The 21754-nt window shown below is 34.0% G+C and overlaps 1 protein-coding gene across 1 annotated transcript; it reads right to left on the bottom strand.

Moving 5' to 3' along the window:
- Positions 1 to 79: 79 nt before the first annotated feature.
- LOC132732191 (menin-like) lies at positions 80 to 21753 on the bottom strand. The gene is made up of 6 exons (XM_060718575.1): positions 21330 to 21753; positions 16411 to 16563; positions 13906 to 14090; positions 13273 to 13313; positions 10673 to 10897; positions 80 to 10044 (listed from the first exon to the last, which is right to left on the bottom strand). Exons 1-6 carry the CDS (start codon positions 21739 to 21741, stop codon positions 8850 to 8852), a joined length of 2211 nt encoding a protein of 736 aa, XP_060574558.1. The 5' UTR covers positions 21742 to 21753; the 3' UTR covers positions 80 to 8849.
- Between the last annotated feature and the right edge of the window lies 1 nt (position 21754).

Here is a 21754-nt window from a genome sequence, read left to right as displayed (position 1 = left end):
AACCTGTCCCGAAGACTACCTCAAAATATAATATATATACAGGAAACCAGCCTTGAAAGAGTCCAACACGTTGTTGTTCCCGTTTTGTTTGGTTTACTAGTGTAAGAAGACCTCAGGTGGAGCCCACTCTATGCATTATTTCAATCATAAGGAGAAACCTAAATAGAATCATCAACTTCCTCTAAGCCAGTTGGACAGCTCTCTCACATAAGAAATCTTGATCCCCACAATGGCATTTTAACCCACAGCAATAAGGGGTAATTGATTTCAAGTCATTTACCTTAACCACTCAACCTCAGAGTCCCCAATTCTCCCTCTCACTATCTGATTTCAACCCACAGTAATGACAGACTATTGATTCGTAGTCAGAAACCTTACCCACTCAGCCTCTGAGCCCCCATGCCCCAACCATCCTCCCCACCATATGATTCTCTTGAACACTAAAATTACTCTGAAAAGTCCCCTTATATCATTTCCCTAGAACAAACAGTTTACATGGGCAGGTTTGACTGTATGTACTTTTTGATGCATAAATTCACTGACTAAAACATAACAAGAAACATGGCAATGCCATGAAACCAGGTTTTCAATTATCACCATTGTAGATAAATATGTTGTATTTGAAATACAAATACAAGCAACAAACAATGTAACTATGTGCAATGTAAAACATGAATAATGTAGGAGGAATTGCCACTGAAGAAGTGTTCACTATAATATTATGTATAAGGAAAAAAACAAAGGGCCATAATTAGGTCAAAAACTATCCAATCACAAAACCCCGACAATATGTGCCAGGGTGCTTGATGACAAAGCTTCTGTGAAAGTTTGAACAAAATCCGCTGAGAAATGTAGGACGAGTTCAGCACAGAAGAATTTGTTCACTATAATTATATTGATAATTCTGTATAATGAAAAACAAGTTACAAAGTAGACATGAAATAATATATCATATCTTTTTTAAATTACCTCCAAAGATGATATGACCTTTGACTGCCAAATCAAGTTAAAATCATGTAAACAGGATTTTCAATGTTAATGTCACTGTGACCTTGACCTTGGAGCCAGCCATGCGGAACATGCGTTCTGCACGTCATCTTGATGTGGTAAACATTTGTCTGAAGTTTCATCAAAATTCTTCAAAGGGTTGAAGAGTTACAGAGCGGACAGGATTTTCAATGTTAATGTCACTGTGACCTTGACCTTGGAGCCAGCCATGCGGAACATGCGTTCTGCACGTCATCTTGATGTGGTAAACATTTGTCTGAAGTTTCATCAAAATTCTTCAAAGGGTTGAAGAGTTACAGAGCGGACAGGATTTTCAATGTTAATGTCACTGTGACCTTGACCTTGGAGCCAGCCATGCGGAACATGCGTTCTGCACGTCATCTTGATGTGGTAAACATTTGTCTGAAGTTTCATCAAAATTCTTCAAAGGGTTGAAGAGTTACAGAGCGGACACAATTTCGTTTGACGCCCGCCGATTTTCAATGTTAATGTCACTGTGACCTTGACCTTGGAGCCAGCCATGCGGAACATGCGTTCTGCACGTCATCTTGATGTGGTAAACATTTGTCTGAAGTTTCATCAAAATTCTTCAAAGGGTTGAAGAGTTACAGAGCGGACAGGATTTTCAATGTTAATGTCACTGTGACCTTGACCTTGGAGCCAGCCATGCGGAACATGCGTTCTGCACGTCATCTTGATGTGGTAAACATTTGTCTGAAGTTTCATCAAAATTCTTCAAAGGGTTGAAGAGTTACAGAGCGGACAGGATTTTCAATGTTAATGTCACTGTGACCTTGACCTTGGAGCCAGCCATGCGGAACATGCGTTCTGCACGTCATCATGATGTGGTAAACATTTGTCTGAAGTTTCATCAAAATTCTTCAAAGGGTTGAAGAGTTACAGAGCGGACACAATTTCGTTTGACGCCCGCCGATTTTCAATGTTAATGTCACTGTGACCTTGACCTTGGAGCCAGCCATGCGGAACATGCGTTCTGCACGTCATCTTGATGTGGTAAACATTTGTCTGAAGTTTCATCAAAATTCTTCAAAGGGTTGAAGAGTTACAGAGCGGACAGGATTTTCAATGTTAATGTCACTGTGACCTTGACCTTGGAGCCAGCCATGCGGAACATGCGTTCTGCACGTCATCTTGATGTGGTAAAACATTTGTCTGAAGTTTCATCAAAATTCTTCAAAGGGTTGAAGAGTTACAGAGCGGACACAATTTCGTTTGACGCCCGCCCGCCCATCCGCCCATCCGCCCAGCCGCCCATCCGCCCATCCGCCCATCCGCCCGCCATACCCCAATCTAATAACCAGGATTTTCAAAATTGAAAACCTGGTTAACTAGGATATTTTTCAATCTCAAAACAGCTGCCAAATAATACATGATACAATGATATGCAAAACATGGGTCATCAAACTTTCTCCACTTTAACAAGATAGATAGGAATCTTTCAAAAGTATCAGCCTTCACATATAGATCCATTATTATTGATAATGGAAAAACATTAAAGATATACTATGCTCATCCTTGGGTAAAAGATTATCACAGAAATTTATTGAAATCTTTGAAATTGTTACTGAATATGTCTATTAATATGAATAAAAGAATGAAAAAAACATGTATTGGAAGCTACATTCCCTATAACAGGTCAAGTAAAGTTTGTCTTTTCTTTTAAAACAAAACTTCCAGTTTTTTTTTATTGACATTATATATTTATATTGTGATGACCTATAGTTTGTAGAATCTTAAACATAACATATCTACTTTGTGTGAAGTCAAAACACATTTATTTTATATTTACAAAAAGACTGTGAAGCAATTAACAATATTTTCTCATGTTAATATTTTCTCATATCAAATTTGAGCATAGTATATCTTTAATAATAAGAAAAAAAAAACTATGTCCATTATTTTCTGTCCGTTTTCATACATTTTATCTGTATTGATTACAAAGGTTTGTCCTTTTACATACATTTTTCTGTATTGATTACAAAGGTTAAAAAATTTCAGCTGTATCAGATTATTGTTTATATGACATGATAGGAAATATATTACATAATCAAAAAATATCCTAGAGGATTGACAAGCTTGCTTGTGTTTACAACAAACATGAATATTTTATGATCATAACCTCAAGAAAAGTGAATGTTCCGGATAAAAAGTATGACTTAACAATATATCGTACTAGGATCACCTAAACCTGTCCTTAAAGAGGATTGGCAGAAAAAACCAGTAAACAAGATTGGTAAATGGAATTAACGTAAAAAATGTGATAATATGGGAACAAGCAAGAAAAAAAAACTAACAAAAAACATTCATCACCATTTTCTACAGCAGATAAACAATAAATACAAGCATGACAATATCTTTATATTTAAAAAAAAAAACAACAACAAAAAAAAAAACACAAGTATTTATCTAGCAAGATTAAAACTAAAAATTACATGCAATAATTTATTTACAGCCATTATCATATTATGATCATATCATTAAATTTTGAAACGATAAAAAAACTGTCAGAAATTCTCAATCAATATCCATAAAGCAGCCATCAGCCTTTCTAAAGGTTGTATATGTTAATTTTAGATAAATTGTTTCATATATTTGTCAAATAAACAAATGGAAATTGAAATCTGTAGTCGATAAAATACATAAACAATACGGAAACCCCTTGATACTTCTAATATGTACCGGTTCGCTCTCTATTGTCAATTAGTAAAGTGAATGATTTGTTTACAGATTTTCTATTTTTAGAAACTTCTTTTTTTTATAAACAAATGTCACTGGTGCCCTATAAATAACCCTCGGGACACTGTTTTGAAGATGGCCCAACAGTGATGCACTTTTCCAAGACAAAATGTATTAAAAATAAAAGCTGAAGGCTGCTTTAAATCAAACATAGATCCTAAAATTAACAAAATGCACCAACCATTTCCCTGCTCGTATTTGAAACTGGGGGTAAAGACTGTTTTTCACTCACAGTGAGAAATACATTAAAAAACATAAATTTTATAAACCTGTGGTCTAAACCAATAACTTGTGAAAAATGAACTAAATTACAACACCTTTAACTCAAATCAGACTAAGAATCATACAAAAATTGATTTTCTAAATGTATTATTTTTTCATTATCTATTTTGTGCAACTTTATATAAATTTTTTTAATGCATAAAATGACTTCAAAATTGAAAAATGAACTAAAATGTAAAACAACAACCTTGTAACGCCTTTAACTCAAATTGGACAAAGAATCACAAAGAATTGAATTTCAATTAAATTCTTAGCTTCATTCTTTATAATTAATTTTGTGTGCATATTTTTTCCATTTAAACTGCACCATTTAATCTATGTTAACATTTCAAATTATATGTTGTTACAGGGATTTTGGACCTCAAGCAAACCTCCTTAAATGAACCTTAGTTAAAATATTGCTTTAAGCTTGATTGAGGAATAAGCTTTTTAGTTCCAGGAAATAGCTGGTACTGGTTGTGACCTTAGAAAAGCTCGAACTCACAACCCCTGGGTTGAGGAGCAGACACCTTTACCACTAAGCCTAGCATCCCATATGAACCTATAACAACAACAACAAAAAACTTTCATTTTTTTCTTGCTGTATACCAATAAAACTAATATTCTTTTTCCCCTTTTAGTTGCTTTGCTTGTCAGATAAGATCCAAATTTCAGTTTCAGAATTTTGCAGTATTTTGCTTTAATCTTTTAATTTCACACCATACCTGTTAAAGAAATGTAAAGAAATTACAAGAAAAAGTATAATACTATATTTACAATGACAATGTAAAAGCCCTATATTGCAGCTCATAAAAACAGAATAAAAATGTAACAACTAAACTAACATCTACACTAATCAGTTCCATTATTTAAGTTGTTAAAAAAATCAATTAAAAATTATGTGATGATATAGAAACTTAAAAAGTCACAAAGAATCACATTTACATATAGATATTGCTTTAAAAAATTCTGTGCCAATAAAAATATTATTTTCTCCATTTGAATACGGAGACATGCATTTAGTTAAATTTCATATTAAACAAATTAAAACACAATTATATCACAGGGGGTTGCAGAAAACCTTGGCAGAAATTCATCAGTATCGTAGGTCAGTAAAGTGAAATGACTGCCCGCATGAGAAAACCGCCCTTAACGTCACTTAATTTTTTTTTAATTGACAAATTGAATTCTTAAATAAATGAAATTCTATAACTCTTGAAACAAATTATTTGTTGTTTTTTTTCTTTCTGAAATTTGCTTATTGTTGCCTATTCATACTTACCTACTTCTATTCATGCACTGAATGTATTTTACTTATCAGATTTGTTACATGCTAGTGTATATATGTTTTATGTATCTATTATTGTCAGTAAATAACTTATTAGCTAGTGTTTCTTATAATTTGTATACTGACTTAAAATAAAGCTCCTTGCATCTTACCTAACATTTCAAGAGAAATTTCACTTTTTTATTTTTAACGCCACTGACAATGTTAACGTCTTCCGACGTCTTTTACATAAAGACGTTAAAGGTCGTTTTATCATACTGGCGTTCAAATTGAATAATTGTTTATTTACCATTCTTATTATCAGATAACAGAAATTTGTTTTAATAAATAGTATAAATGCCCTAACAAAGTTCCACATAAATGGGAAGCATCAACATTAAATTCTGCAGTAAATAGCTTCATTCAATACAGTGAGCATTTCTGACATAAAATACTGATAAATACTGCCAAGGGAGTTAACCTGTAGCAGTCACTAGTTTATCACCAGTTACATAACTTGATAAAACAAGAGCACTGCATGCAGTGTTAACGCTCATCTGTAAATAGGAACAACAATAAATAATAAATTTTGTTAAATATTATAACTTTAAAAGAGGGCATAAATCTAAAAATAAAGCATTCAGAATAACGCCTCTTGTCTCTCAACTGTGCCTTTGCCTTAGCAAACAAGTATTTCAAGCTTTATGTCAAATTTCATATTGATACCTTTAAAATTGTTTGAGTAAAGTTTTAGCACGACAATGCAAATGACGCCACAGCAATCATAATAGCTTGTCTATTTCTTCGAAACAGACAAGGTAAAAACAACATGAAATACATTTTGAAATCAAAATATACATAGAACAACTATATATACAATTAAAAAAGAAAAATGAAATTGCACCAACAGAGATTCTATATTCTCATATTATTAAGGCCTTGTTTAAAGAAATAACATTCAGTTATCTCTAAACCATTCATGCTTAACCAATCAACACTTAAATGATTCAGTACAGACAAAATTATAATCAACTTGTTGAACATCTTGTTACCATTCATTAAAATCCAGACAAAAGTTATAACAAATACAATTTTACACCAGACTCATTCAATCTACCTCGGATTTACAAAAAAACAATAACAAAGAAATTTTTTTTACAGAGACTTGCATTCATTTGTCTTAAAATACAGAGAATCATCCATAAATTCAAGAAAAATGGCATTGAATAAAACATTAGGATGGACGGACATTCACAAACATTCAATCTATCACACAGATCGCTAATGACCCCCACTCAGTCCGCTTTTATAAAACATTCATCTACTTTTTACACTACCATACATAAAGGTCACACTAAAAGTATATCATAAACACATTCCCTTTACAAGAAGTTTTCAACATACATACACAGCTCATCTTGAAACTACCATCTTTGTTTCCCCCTCTTAAATCTAAGACTAAAGAATAATTTAAAAGAAACAGATTTTTACAACAAATATCTGCATGAATTATCTAACCTTTTCTCTGGTGATTATGGTAACACACCTTTCCATATAGTCTTAGGTATTGTTGCACAACATTAGTATTTTAATACTGATATCCCTAAGACTATTAATGCCATTTTCCAAATTAAGGGCTGGTCCCCTTACAAGAATAAAGCAGAGTGGAGATATAAAAGAACAATTAAATTCAATTAAACATGAAAAATTAATTAACTCTTAACGATTATTATCTCATATCACATACAATGTGATACGATTAATATACATAATTATAGCACATGTAGGTAGTTAATAGTGAATATTTACAAATTGTTCAGTAATTTTTTTTTTAAAACTACCCTGTATCTTAATATTTGTTGGGACTACTATATCTAGGTTTGACCCCTACTTCAGTAATCTTAGATTTTCTCATATATGAACTGTTTTAAACAGAAACTAGAAATATGCCCCTATTCTTTTTTGCCTGTAACAGTGGCATATTTATATACTTAAGCATATTTCATAAAGGCAAGAGTTATATTATTAAGTAATATATAAATATAATTTTTAAGTTTCACTAACCTTTAACTGAGGAATGTCCATACCAAGTTGCACAAACTTACTCATTATTATGTCTCAACTTATTGATAAGACAATAGTTTCAAAGTGTCACTATGACCTTTACCTTTGACCTAATTACCTCAAAGTCGAGACAGATTATTCTACTGGCCATGCTTAATGTTCATACCAAGTTAATTAAACCACAGCTTATACTTTCTCAAGAAAGAAAGGATCTCTTCATCTCAGTATACTCCCCTGCCCCTTTATTTAGGGAGCATAAAAAAACAAAAAACAACAGGACTTTGTCTTCATTCATAAAACAGATTAAAAAGAAAGACAAAGACTTAAACGGCCCTGAAGTCGCTCACCTGTATATAGGCCCCCAGAGTGGGGCCAGTTTAAACCCCAGGGCTTTTATTTGAACAAACTTGGTAGACACTCATTACAAGATGTTTCATGCTAAACATCTAAGGTCTTAAGCTCGTTGAGTCTTTTAAAAAATGATTTTTTAAGTTTTAACTATACACATATAGTTCAAAGCAATGACACCCCTAGGGCAAGGCCAGTTTTGCCCCCAGGGCTTTTTTTTTTAACAAACTTTGAAGACACTCACTAGAAGATGTTTCATGCTTAATATCTAAACCTTAGCTATTTGGTTTTTTTCAAAGAAGATTTTTTAAGTTTTTGTTATACACATATAAGGAAAATCAATGTCCCCCGGGGCAGGGCCAATTTTGACCCAAGGGCTTCTATTTGAACAAACTTGGTAGACACCCATTAGAAGATGTTTCATGCTACATATCTTAGCTCTAGCTCTTTGGGTTCTTTAAAAGAAGATATTTTAAGTTTTAACTATATGCATATAGGGAAAAACAATGACCCCCGGGGCGGGGCCAATTTTAACCTAGGGCTTTTATTTGAACAAACTTGATAGACACTCACTAGAAGATGTTTCATGCCAAATATCTAAGCTCTACCTCTTTGGGTTTTTTATAAGAAGATATTTTAAGTTTTTTCTATCGGTTACCATGGCAACCAGATTTCTTCATGGAATTTAATTCTTTGAACAATTTTTAAAGGTGACCACCAAAGGAACATTCCTGTGAAGTTTGGATGAAATTGGCTCAGCGGTTTATGAGGAGATGTCATTTAAAGTAAAAGTTTACGGACGCCGGACGGATGGACGACGGACGGATGCCGGACGAAAAGCGATCACAAAAGCTCACCCTGTCACTTTGTGACAGGTGAGCTAAAAATGGCACATATTAGTGACTTATGTTCATAATAAATCCTGGCAAGGACTCCCCTTTATTTGCACATACATGCAGTTTGTCTTTGCGTGTTTCTTTTTTTTTATATGTAAGTTCATAATTTTTCCTGGCTTCTGCAATAGTACTAACCCCCGCCCCCCTCCTGTCCAGTGCAAGTAACCATTTACACTCTGCTAACAAACTTATAACAATATATACATGAACAATATAAAAGCTGCTAATAGAAATCATGACCCTGTATATCAAAACATTTCACGCCTTGACCTTTTCCGCGAATGGATAAGATCAAAGTCTCCAGTTCCTCGTCGACTGTGCTTAAAACTGGTCTGGGACTGAGCTGTTAACTGTAGCGTTATTGCACTTGAGTTCAGTTTAAGTGATGACAGCAATTTCCTTAAACCTTTCATCTTTTGACTGACTAAAAGTAGGTCAACTGGATCAGGTGTAACTATCGCAAAACTGTTATTTAACTTATCTTCCCCTCCAGTTTCACACCCTGACGTTATAGCATCAACCTCTGAATTTGTATTTGCCTCAGTTGGCTCAGGGGTTGTGTACGGGGTTTGAACCTCTTCTGATGAAGGCGCACTGTCTGGCGGCTTTCTAAACATCATCATGTCTGCTGGACTTTCTGCCTTCAGCATAGAGTCAACTGTCATACCCACAAATTGGGTACTATTTGACTTTGAACTTAGAAACTCATTCACGTCCACATTGACCCTGTCACTTGTTGAGGATGGTGTTGATCTGGTTGTAGCTGTTGTGAAAGGCTCGCCACCTGTCAACAAGTAATCTGGGTTCAGAATTGACTCGCTGCAAGCTTGAGCTAGTGCCGCTAAATTTGGATTAGGAGGTGTGTCCCTTTGACTATCTGATTCACCAACTTTTGAAACAAGTTCCTCGATAGTGTTTTTGATCTGTTCTTCTGCGTTGTTCCCATTTACTTTTGTTTCCCCTGACCCATCTTGGACCCCATTTCCAAGTTTTTGCTCATTTAACTTCCTCTTTTTTGCTTTCGGTTTCCGACCACGACTTTTTTTAACATCATCTTTCACTACACCATTCCCATTCACATCACAGTTTTCTTGATTTTCATCCTCACTACTAGAGTCTGAACTAGAAGATTCATCCTCCATTCCTTCTGCATGTATCTGCATGCATTTTCTGACACGTGAATCAAACTTTCCAAGGGAGTATACAAACTGCTTGGCCCATACAGTATGTAATACTGGTGTTGGGCTGTTTTCCTCCCATTTACAGATACCATCATAAAACTTCAGAAAATTTGCATATGCATCTGTATCATACAATAAGGAATTTCTTTTCAGTCTTGCAGCATTTTCTGTTGCTATATTCCTCATAATATTCGGCAGCCAGTCATTGGCGATTTCTATAAATTCCTTGTAGATTTCCTCATCTTCTCTGTTGTAATTGTACCTTAAAAAAACAAACAAAATAACTAACACACTTCTTCAAACAAAATTATTGTCACCTTAGTGCAATAATTGATTAACTCCTATTAAATTTAGAAGGACTTAACCAGTTACTGCACTAAGGTGACAATATGAAGTTTTATTTTATTGACAATTTATGGACCCATCTTTTGTCAAACTATGACAATGAATATTTCTTCAGCTAACTTTAGGTATAGAACTGGGGTGCCCGTGGCCAAGTGATTAAGTTTGTTGACTTCAATCCAATTGTCCCTTACTGCTGTGGGTTCGGATCCCTACAGACTTTGGATTGTTTCATGTGAGGAAGCTATATTGCTACCTTACAGAACAGCGTTGGTTCTACTCAAGGGCCCGTTCCGGTCTGAAATTATGCATGGAAGGGCACCCGAGGTCTTCCTCCACTAGTTAAGCTGGAATGTCGCCATACGACCAATACTGTGTCTGTGTGCGGTAAAGCCCAATAACAAAAAAGTACAGAACTTTTTTTTATTTAAAAAAAAGTAACAAAGATGCGAAAACATTCACTTGTTAGAAATACCTCACGAGTTACCAGTATATAATATTTATTATATGCATATCTTGAAATTGGATTTAAAAAGATTGTTGCTTACTGTTTAATAACATTTGAGGCATTGGCCCATGCTTGTAGAGCCTCTCTAAAGTTACCAATTCTGTACAGGTGTCCACCAAGGTACGTATATGGATAGATATGCTGATCATTGTAAAACTTAATACCAGACTGTACTCCCTCTTCAAATAGTGTAATAGGTGGAGGCCTTCCAGGACTCTCACATATTTCCTCAAGGTCGCCCAGGTTACCAAGAGCCATGGGATATCTGATGAATAATAATTACATTAGAGATCAATTGTGGTAATTAGATTTCTATCATTAAAAGATTAAACAAAATATTTAATGATTATTAATCAAATTTAGCATCAATCTTTCGTGTGTCCATGTACATGTTCTTCTCATCATAAACAGGATGACCCAAGTGTTTTTGTATTGCTCATAAATAAGTCACAAAACTTCAGTGACATTTACATTTTATATGCTTCTAGTAAACAAGATTTTAATTGAGTTTTCACACTACGTTAACAAATTTCACAAGTCAATAAATGAACATGGGTGATTATTGATTATTATTTAATAAATGACATTTAGACATGAAAACAAGTATAGATTACAGCAAATGTGACATATGCCTCTAAAGATCATCATTGACAATAGAATCTGAGAAATGTGGAATTTTTTTTTCAAAAACCATGAAGAAATGAACAAGAGCTGTCGATAGGACAGCAACGCTCGACAGTTATAGGCCTTGGGGAGAGTCCTATTATGCTCTCAACGAAAGGTATCAACTTTCAAGTTGTTTCAAAGCCAGATGTCAATAGAATATGAAAATATCTGAGGTGGTATGCAAACTTAAATGTAAATTCTAAGTTGAAAAAGGGGCATTATTCTGTCAAAATGCTTGATACAGTTACCTCCTCCTGTTAAGGGTTGGGGTCATGATGGTGAACAAGTGTGCAAAGTTTCAAAGCCATATGTCAATGGACTTGAAAATATTTGAGGTATTACAAAAACTTTAACATAAATTTAAGTAGAACAAGCATTTGATAGTATTGCGGGCAATACAGTAGTCCCCTACCGGTCCCTCAAAAAGTTCTTTAATTGTCATACACTCCTGTGTATTGCCATTTATAATGAATTTGAGGATGAAGTCTGTATTTGAAAATATCAACCACAAAACATAATAAATAAGTTTGTCTATATCACAGTAATGTGTTAAGTTTCCATGCTTAGTAAGGAAATTATGTTTATACAACCTTGTCATATTATTACGATGTGGGATTTTAAAGTAAATCCTATAAGGAATGAAGAAGTTGGAGTGAAAATACCAGTTTCTCGAAAAAAATCTAAAGTTCAAGGGGGACATAATTCTGGAAATAGTCTTGCTAGAGTATTTAACCTTCTCAAAAATGTCGAGTGATAATAAGAAACATATATATGAAGTTTGAAGTAGATACATTAGGAAATAAAGAAGTTATTTAAAAAAGACAACATTTTTTCCCCTAAAAAATCTAAGTTCAAGGGAGGTAATACTGATATTTTTTGTGCTAGAGTTATAAACCTTGTCACATATGATGTGGTTGATGACCAGAAACTTATATTTAAAGTTTGAAGTAAACACCTTAAGAAATAAAGAACATATAGTGAAAAAGCTGAAAAATTTAAATCAGAAATCTTGAAATTCAGGCTATTTGTTGCCATAGCAACCAGAATTTTCAACATAGGAAGAAAAGAAAAAGATGTGCATAATCTCCAGACTGCCATCTACCCACATTTCAAGTTTCATAAAAATATTTTCAGTACTTTTTGAGTTATCACTGGATCCAGTTTATGTGTTAAATTTGCCATAATTTCAGCCTATTTGTTGCCATAGCAATTTTGAGTTATCACTGGATCCAGTTTATGTGTTAAATTTGCCATAATTTCAGCCTATTTGTTGCCATAGCAACCAGAATTTTCAACATAGGAAGAAAAAAAAAAGACGTGCATAATCTCCATACTGCCATCTATCCATATATCAAGTTTCATAAAAATATTTTCAGTACTTTTTGCGTTATCGCGGGATCCAGTTTTGTGGACGGACGGACTGACGGACTGACAGACTGACAGACAGACAGACGGACAGACAGACAGACGGACAGACGGACGGAGGGTAAACCTAAAGTCCCCTCCGGTTAAACCGGTAGGGGACTAAAAAGGGGCATAATTCTGTCAAAATGTTTGATAGTTACCTCCTCCTGTCTACAGGTTGGGGTCATGATGGTGAACAAGTGTGTAAAGTTTCAAAGCCATATGTCAATGGACTTTGAAAAGTGGTTACGCCAACGCTCGGGTGACTACAATAGCTCAAGTTATTCTTATCGAATAGTCAAGCTAAAAAGTTATGGACCAGACATAAAAACAATATACTTCAAATTTGGAGTTCTATGCGTGACCTTGACCTTTGAGCTACAGACCTGGGTCTTGTTTTTTTATTGCATTGAAAGGTCATGACTGCATGGAATTAAGTCATTTGTATTCTTTTGTTCTGTTTACTAGTATATGACTCGCAAGTCTGTTTAAGACACTCTGACAGATGGACAGACAAGGCACTTACTATATGCCCACCTTTTGGCGGCATACAACATACAGTAAACTTACTTAGAAAGATGTCCCATATCATATAACAGCCACAGCAGTTCCTGAAAACATCAATAAAACATCAGAAAGGTATTATTCCCTACAAGAGCAAAGAAGTTATTCTATTTGGCTTATTTCTTTTTAAAAAACATTTAAAATATGGTGTTCCGACATTAATAAAATAACTGAATATATAAATATATATTAACTGGTTGACAAATTTATTCAGAGGACATTGAAAACATGTCTGGTTAGAGCCCTTAAAGGTTTTAAGATTTGTAAAAATGTTTTTTAAATCAAGTATTTTAAGTGTATTATCTGTTGTCTTTATGTCAAGGGAGTTTTAGAAACAGGAAGAAGATGTGCTGATTGGAAATGATACAAGCAAAAATAAGTTATTGGCAGTCACTACTTGAAACAGAAGATGTTAAATAAAAAATTCTTGGAACAGTGTTTGATATGAATGCATTATTCCTAACTGTGTATTTAAGGACCAACATAATGTATCAAGTATTTTTTGGGGGGTTTTATTGAGTTATTTAATTACATCTTAGATGCTTTTAAACATATGTTTGACATTTCTAAAAAGTTCATGAATATGGATTTCTGAGACATTATGTGCCTTCAATGACATTACACGTATCAGTTTCTTACCTGCTGAAGGGAACCCATCTCTACACTGTCTATTGTAGCTGTAATGGATGGATTAATGGCTGAAACTATTGCTGCTACTTCCATCTCCTTAGTACACAAAACAGGCTGACCATTCAAGTATAACCAATGTTTCTCTGATACTGCCTGGTTGATTGGTTGACCTCTCTTATCCTCATTACCCTTTCCTGTAACATTAAATATATTGTGAATGAAATTTATGTATTTTAATATGTATGTTATTCTGGATTTTTTCAGGCTAGTAGATATTGCTAACTACTAGCCCTAATGGCTTGTGATCCTAAATTCTTTGACTGAATATAATTATATCACAACCTCCATTACAGCAATAAGAATTGTGTAAGAACTGTTCAAAGATTGTCAATGTATTTTCTTTCTTCTAAACATTTATAGACACCTCATATTAAATTTATTACTGTCTCTATATTGCCAAAATTAAAAAAAAAATAATCCATACTAAACCAGGCATTGCATTCATTTCCATTCTTTCATGAGTTTTTTTTAAGGCATTTTTTAATATACAAGAGCTGTCGGTAGGACAGCACGCTCGACTATTCTAAGTGCTTGATAGTAAAAGAGCCTTGATAATGTTAAATTTTCTAAGTTCACAAAAGGGCTAATTTATTTTTATAAATTTATGTTATAGGCCTTAGAGAGAGTCTAATTATACAGTATTGGCTTGACTATTTGGAAGGTAATGTCACAAGGGTGTTTTATTGAGTATAATAATACTACTAATTACCTATGAATACATAAAATTGACAGAAAAGGTACAAAGGCTTGTTATTAAGATGTTTTATCAAGTAAATCACTGCTTTATTATTATGAATGCATAAAATTGTCCCAAAAAAGGCACAAACCCTTCAGTAGTTATGGAGATAACAGCTTACAAGCAAAACTTTACCATGAATTTTTAAGTTGAAAAAGGGAAGAAAAATCAGCCTAAATGCAAGATAGAATTATGGATCTTTGTCAGTGACCTACAATTCTGACCCTAAATGCATATGTGAAGTTTTAAATAAATATCTTTAATAGTTATTGAGATATGTAAAACTTGCATGTAAACATTAACCAAGAGACTAAGTAGAAAAGGGGATATGAATCAGCCTTAATGCAAGATAGAGTTATGGAACTTGGTCAGTGACATACAATTATGACCCTCAAATTATTACCCTAAGTACATGTGTAAAGTTTCAAGTAAATATCTTTGAAGACCTTTAACCTTTAACCAAAATCTCTAAGTTTCAAAGGGGCAAATAATTCTGCAAATATTGCAGACAGAGTTATGCAATTTTGCAAAATGATGTACATTGTTACTATAAAAAAAGTATTGTAAATTCCAATTGAATATCTCAAGCAATAATTGAGATATTTCACTTTACAAAAAAACTTTAACCAAAATTTCTAAGTTTCAAAGGGGCATAATTCTGTCAATATTGTAGGCAGAGTTATCCAACTTGTCAATCTGATGAACCTTGTTACTATGAATAAGTATTGTAAGTTTCAATTGAATATCTCAAACAATAATTGAGATATTTGTCTTTACAAAAAACTTTAACCAAAATTTCTAAGTTAAAAAAGGGGCATAATTCTGTCAATATTGTCGGTAAGAGTTATCCAACTTGTCAATCTGATGTACCTTGTTACTATGAATAAGTATTGTAAGTTTCAATTGAATATCTCAAACAATAATTGAGATATTTGTCTTTACAAAAAACTTTAACCAAAATTTCTAAGTTAAAAAGGGGCATAATTCTGTCAATATTGTAGGTAAGAGTTATCCAACTTGTCAATCTGATGTACTTTGTTACTATAAATAAGTATTGTAAGTTTCAATTAAATATCTCAAGCAATAATTGAGATATTTGACTTTACAAAAAACTTTAACCAACGCAGATGCTGACGCGGACGCCGACACCGGGGCGGCTACAATAGCTCTCATATTCTTCGAATAGTCGAGCTAAAAATCACATTTTGAGATAAATATAAAGAAAATAAACATTAATTTGTATCATATAATTATAAGAAAAATGTGTCAGTATTGACATACTGTAGAATGCTGAAATGCTTATGCTATAAATCATGCTATAAAACATGTTCAAAATGATAAAGGAAAGCAATATGATAATGAATCCTGATACATTGTTTTTGTTTGTCACAATAACACTACAAAGATCATATCGGGACATTCAAGATTTACTTGTGTAACAATACCTCAGGAGCCCATTTTTTCTGGCATAACTGGGCACCCAAGTAGAACCACCAACTTTCTGTAAGCTACCTGGAAGGCTTCAACATATGAAACAATCCATAGACCCTAACAGAATTGGCACCCACAGTGGTGATGAGCAAGAGATTCAAGTTGGCAACCTTAAACACCATGAATGCCCAGAATTATGATACAGGGCAAAAATATCTTAATGTGGTCAAGTCAATATGCAAAAACATCTTAAGATAGCAAGGAAAAGTAAATAAAGAAACATTTACCATGCCATGTAACCTCAGCTGAAAGTTCTTGATTTTCCCCAAACACGACCCAAGCATGATCTTCTGACAGAGCAAGATGCACATCATTATAACCAAGGACTTGAAATGCTGCCACAACAGCAAATGCTACACCAAAACAATCTAATTTATTTCCTGAAAAATATTTCAATTTCATAATTCATAATTTGATCTCAGATAAAATATTAAAGTTTCAAAAGAAATCCATGCAGGAGTTTACAAAGTGCCTGTTTTATAACTACCCTAAAATATCAGGTTACCCTTTTTCCTTCCTCAATAAAAACATATACTGTGTCTTTTTCTAGTCTTTTGTAAATTGGTCTGGGCTCCTTGAATTGTGAAAATTAGCACTTTAATGGCATTATTGTAGTGAATATTGTCCTATTTTACACTGTTTTAATTTAGCTATTTAATGTGAAAAAAAACTTTTAATCATATGCTGGTAAATATTTTGATTCATCACTCATGATAAATGCCTTATTGAAATAAATGTGACTGTATATAATTTATGTTACATTGTATGTAATGTATATGTACATAGAAGAATGGGAAACCGAATGTGCTAGCTACTTACATGTGTACTTACTTTCATACTTAATAAACTTAAATATGTCTCACAGTATAATGTCACTGTTTCTCATGTGACACAATTCTGTCAAATGACTACAATTTGACAATTGTGAATTTTCATTAATAAATTGAAAAATAGTATGTTTTGGCTTTGTCAGTGGGCCCCATGGGCCCTATTTGGGCACCAAAACTACATGACAAAAACACTGAGGTTATTCAGTAGTCTTTAAGTTACCTGTATTCAATAAGTAAATGAGAATATTTGATAATTATTCATTAAAAAAGTATTAACATTTACAAAAGTCACATTAAAGCTGCACAGGTAATCTTTTAGATCTTGCATGAAATGAAGGATAAGTATACTGGTGCCTCATATTTCTGTGGTACCCATATTTCCAAGGTATTAGGCATAAACAGTGACAGTCTCAAGTGTCTCATAGACTTCATGCACCAGCCAGGAGTTTAGTTTAACTTTCACTTTCTTATTCTATTTTTATTGAAATGTAACATATACAACTGAGAAAACTTATCATTTTATTCAGATTAAGAGAAAGAAAACTATTTCACTAGTTTACTTTTAGTTTTCATACATTTAAGACAATTGTCTTTGTTAACCCTTTCCCCCATGAGCATATTGTGAAAAATGGCCGTTTTCACTGAAAAGCCTCCTGTTACAAGTTCAAACTGCTATGAAACTCTGAAAAATGCTTCAATACTAATCAAACTTGGCACAAATGTTGACTGGACCATTGCCTTTGTAACAACATGCTCAGTCTTAAATTTCCTGTTACCATGGCAACGAGGGGACATCTCAAAATTGCCAAAAATCACTATTTTGCCTCGATTTTTTCCATCAAAATTTATTTCAAAGTGCTGCAACTTCTCAAGGGATTGAGATAGAGTCAAAGGCTTTTCAGCGTTTGTTAAACGTTACATTATGGTCGACCTGGGGTCATTTTAAGCCTCTCACAAGCCCAAAATTTTCTTGGCGATGAGGGGGACTCCGCCCCCCTTCAAACCCCCTAACAGAAGGGGGCACATCCCCCTTCTGGCAACCCCCTGATGTATCTTTTGGATGGGGGGCGGCGCGCCGAAAAAGTGCTCAATTTTTTTAGCAACATTTCTCAAACGAAAACTTATGTTTAGGGCCCAAATAGGACATTTTTTCACTATTTGAGGCCCCAAAAAGGGGGGGGGGTCGAAAGTGCGTTGTTTCGCGTATATATGTGGTAAAGGGTTAACAAAAAATGATGAAAAACTTTGGAATCACCTAAAAACTAGTTTTTCCATGTTAACATGTGGTCTTTCACCTAATTTTGGTGAAAAATTGTTGTTTTGTAACATTTATATTTTTTTTAGTTAACCCTTTCCCCCATGAGCATATTGTGAAAAATGGCCGTTTTCACTGAAAAGCCTCCTGTTACAAGTTCAAACTGCTATGAAACTCTGAAAAAATGCTTCAATACTAATCAAACTTGGCACAAATGTTGACTGGACCATTGCCTTTGTAACGACATGCTCAGTCTTAAATTTCCTGTTACCATGGCAACGAGGGGACATCTCAAAATTGCCAAAAATCACTATTTTGCCTCGATTTTTTTCCATCAAAATTTATTTCAAAGTGCTGCAACTTCTCAAGGGATTGAGATAGAGTCAAAGGCTTTTCAGCGTTTGTTAAACGTTACATTATGGTCGACCTGGGGTCATTTTTAGCCTCTCACAAGCCCAAAATTTTCTTGGCGATGAGGGGGACTCCGCCCCCCTTCAAACCCCCCTAACAGAAGGGGGCACATCCCCCTTCTGGCAACCCCCTGATGTATCTTTTGGATGGGGGGCGGCGCCGAAAAAGTGCTCAATTTTTTTAGCAACATTTCTCAAACGAAAACTTATGTTTAGGGCCCAAATAGGACATTTTTTCACTATTTGAGGCCCCAAAAAGGGGGGGGGGGGGTCGAAAGTGCGTTGTTTCGCGTATATATGTGGTAAAGGGTTAAACAACCATTGAGATATTTGATAAATGCCATAGAGAAAATACCAACATTCAGACAGGGATAGGAATAGATGAACTAAAAAATAAAGATTACTATTGGTTTTGCTTTTGAAGCTGTTAAAATGTAATTGCCTTGGAAATATGAGAACACAACTTTACTCACTAGCTAGGCAGCAGATAGGTGTTAATTGCCATGTTGTGCACATAATAGTTTACATGTATGCAAGCATTAAATGGAATAAACTATGATGTAACTGACATGTCTTTGCTACAATATTAAATGTATTTTCCCGAATTTTATTCTTCTTACTTTTGTTGTCTTAGTTAAACAGTTAAGTACCACGTAAATATGAGGCACCAGTATACTATAACATGCAAAACAAGTAAATTTTTTCAGTCACTAATTAATGATGTGTGGCTCTGTAATTATTTTTTTTTTTTTTGATCTTCAGTACCCATCCTTCTGAATTTCTGAATGAGCAATGTTCCCATTTACGCACATATGTGCGTATTTTACGCATAAATAACAAAATTCACGTACAGAAATTTTGGCAAGAGGGTAAAAATACGCACAGAAAGTCGTAAACTTAATCATGTATAATTCAAAAATTAGTTTTTTTGAGCAATTTCTAAAACAAAAATTACTTAAAGTGCATTGAAATTGATGAAATGTGAGAAATTCTCCCAATTCACAATGAAGTTTACAGACCCCCCACTGGCATTATTGCCGTAAATTACAAATTTGAAATTTTTGTTTTACGATGCCTGTAAGAATAGCCGATGAAAAAAAATCTTGAAATATTAAAAAAATATTAATTCTTATATAATTGTAATCAGCAACAACTGGATTTGTGAATGTTTCTGCAGAAAACAGACAAATTTTCATTTGTCACATATTTTCGCGATGCCGATTTTGTTAATTAAAAATATCACCAAAAAGGAAGCTTTGTTTTGTTCAAAGGTGTGTAGTAACAATTTATATGCTGTTTATGAATTAAAATATCTTAAAAATAGTTACATTAATTGAGATGGTGATATATGCCAGAATGTGTTGGTCACAATTAATTTTAACTGGGTGGGGGGTTGGAGGGAATCGTGAAGAAAACAGCAGCATAATTGTCTGATGTATGGATTTGGAATTATTCTTTTATTTCATATAATTATTGTACAAATTTATGTACCCCCTGAAATTTTATTTTACCCCCAGTTTTCAAAGGTAAGGGGTAAAACTACCCCAAATGAAAAATAGAAGTGGGAACACTGATGAGTTGACAATACCCTAAATTAATACCACACATTGCAGCATCAGTCAAATTTTAAGTAAAAACCCCACTAAATACATCCTCAATTTTAGGTGTTAGACAGAAATACATCCTCAATTTCAGGTGTTAGACAGAAGGGAAAACTAGGCACTGCAAAAGGAATCCGGGTCAGCTCGGCCCTAAAACGTACTCGGCCCCCGAGTCAGCTCGGCCCTATTCCAACTCGGCACGGGTCAACTCGGCCAACTTTTTAATTATTATTAATAAGGTTTGTGTTATCACTATTTATTGTAATTATGAAATTATTTATAAAACACGGATTGACAGTTTCAGAGGCTTTTCTTATCAATAGAATTGCGAGTAAAGATTACCGATTGCGTATCGTAGGTTATCCTTGACCGCCCAGTCTAAAGAAAATCAATCAATCAATCTATCTCAGTGTATTTCTGACTCGTGGTAGGTTTAACCGTAAATTTAAATACATTCAGTGTCAAACAATGTGTTGAAATATATACTGAGAGGAAGCTAAGATCACCAGCTTTTAATTGGTGTAACAAATTTTAAAATCGGACATTTAATCGCCCCAAACTAGCGATTTAAACACGGCTAAATTTGCATTCTTTTGCAAGCGAAGGGAAACTAAGGATAACAACTTTTGCTTTTTTCACTCGATATGCCCTAGTTTACGTAGTTCAACAGAGAGAGAGTTTATAAATATAAGACAAATAAATAACATTTTTTTATCTAAATATACTTTATTTCGGCAGAAGTACAATGTATAATTATATAATAAGAAGATATTTCTTATTATTCATTTACGGTAACAACATGCAAAGCAAAGTTAATACGTTATATATATTTTGTTAAGGGGGCCGAGTTGACCCGTGCCGAGTTGACCCGTGCCGAGTTGGTATAGGGCCGAGTTGACTCTTTTCCCTGCAAAAGTACACAAAAGGGAGTGTCAACATATAAATTTGTGTGTAACATGAACTATGAGTAAAGACTCTAAATTCTTAAGAGAAAACTAAATTTATTTGATATTCAGTTAGTTTTGTCTGAAGCATTGAAATATAAGTTACCTGTCAAGAAACTAAACAGAGATTGCAGATGTGCCCTGTCCTTGTAAAAAGCTCTTGTCAACCCTCCCCAGATGACATCCGAAACTTTCTTCACCAATTCCCTTGTCGCAAATTTGTCTGGATACAGTGAAAGGTCTACGGCACATTTAACCTGAGTAACAAATTTTGTGCGTAAAACATCGATTGTCTCCCACTCAATGATAGGGAAAATCGGCTGAAGTTTTGAGTCATTTTCTCTGTTTAATGCGTGTGATCTATTAATTGTCAGCGCATTTTCTATAGTCCCTAAAACAATTGAAAGCAAGCTTAAATCAATTTCATCTACTCGTTCTAACTGGTCTTTAAATAAGTCCACAACATCTTGAATTTTCTGCAACGGAAAGTGTTGTTTTGCTTCACGAAATCCCGCCATCTTGAATGCATTT

Source organism: Ruditapes philippinarum, unplaced genomic scaffold, assembly GCF_026571515.1.
Source record: "Ruditapes philippinarum isolate M1 unplaced genomic scaffold, ASM2657151v2 ctg3496_1_1_1_1, whole genome shotgun sequence".
In the NCBI taxonomy this organism is placed as follows: domain Eukaryota; kingdom Metazoa; phylum Mollusca; class Bivalvia; order Venerida; family Veneridae; genus Ruditapes; species Ruditapes philippinarum.
The sequence above is the reverse complement of the archived record's forward strand: the minus strand, read 5'-3'. Positions and strand labels throughout refer to the sequence as shown.

Bases quoted from the DNA above. Each gene is read 5' to 3' on its own strand.
- LOC132732191 (XM_060718575.1), bottom strand. From the start codon at position 21,741: ATGGCGGGATTTCGTGAAGCAAAACAACACTTTCCGTTGCAGAAAATT. The intron at 13,314-13,905 runs GTAAGAAACTGA...TGATGTTTTCAG, and splicing joins AGATGGGTTCCCTTCAGCAG to GAACTGCTGTGGCTGTTATA. The intron at 10,045-10,672 runs GTAAGCAACAAT...TGTTTTTTTAAG, and splicing joins GCCTCAAATGTTATTAAACA to GTACAATTACAACAGAGAAG.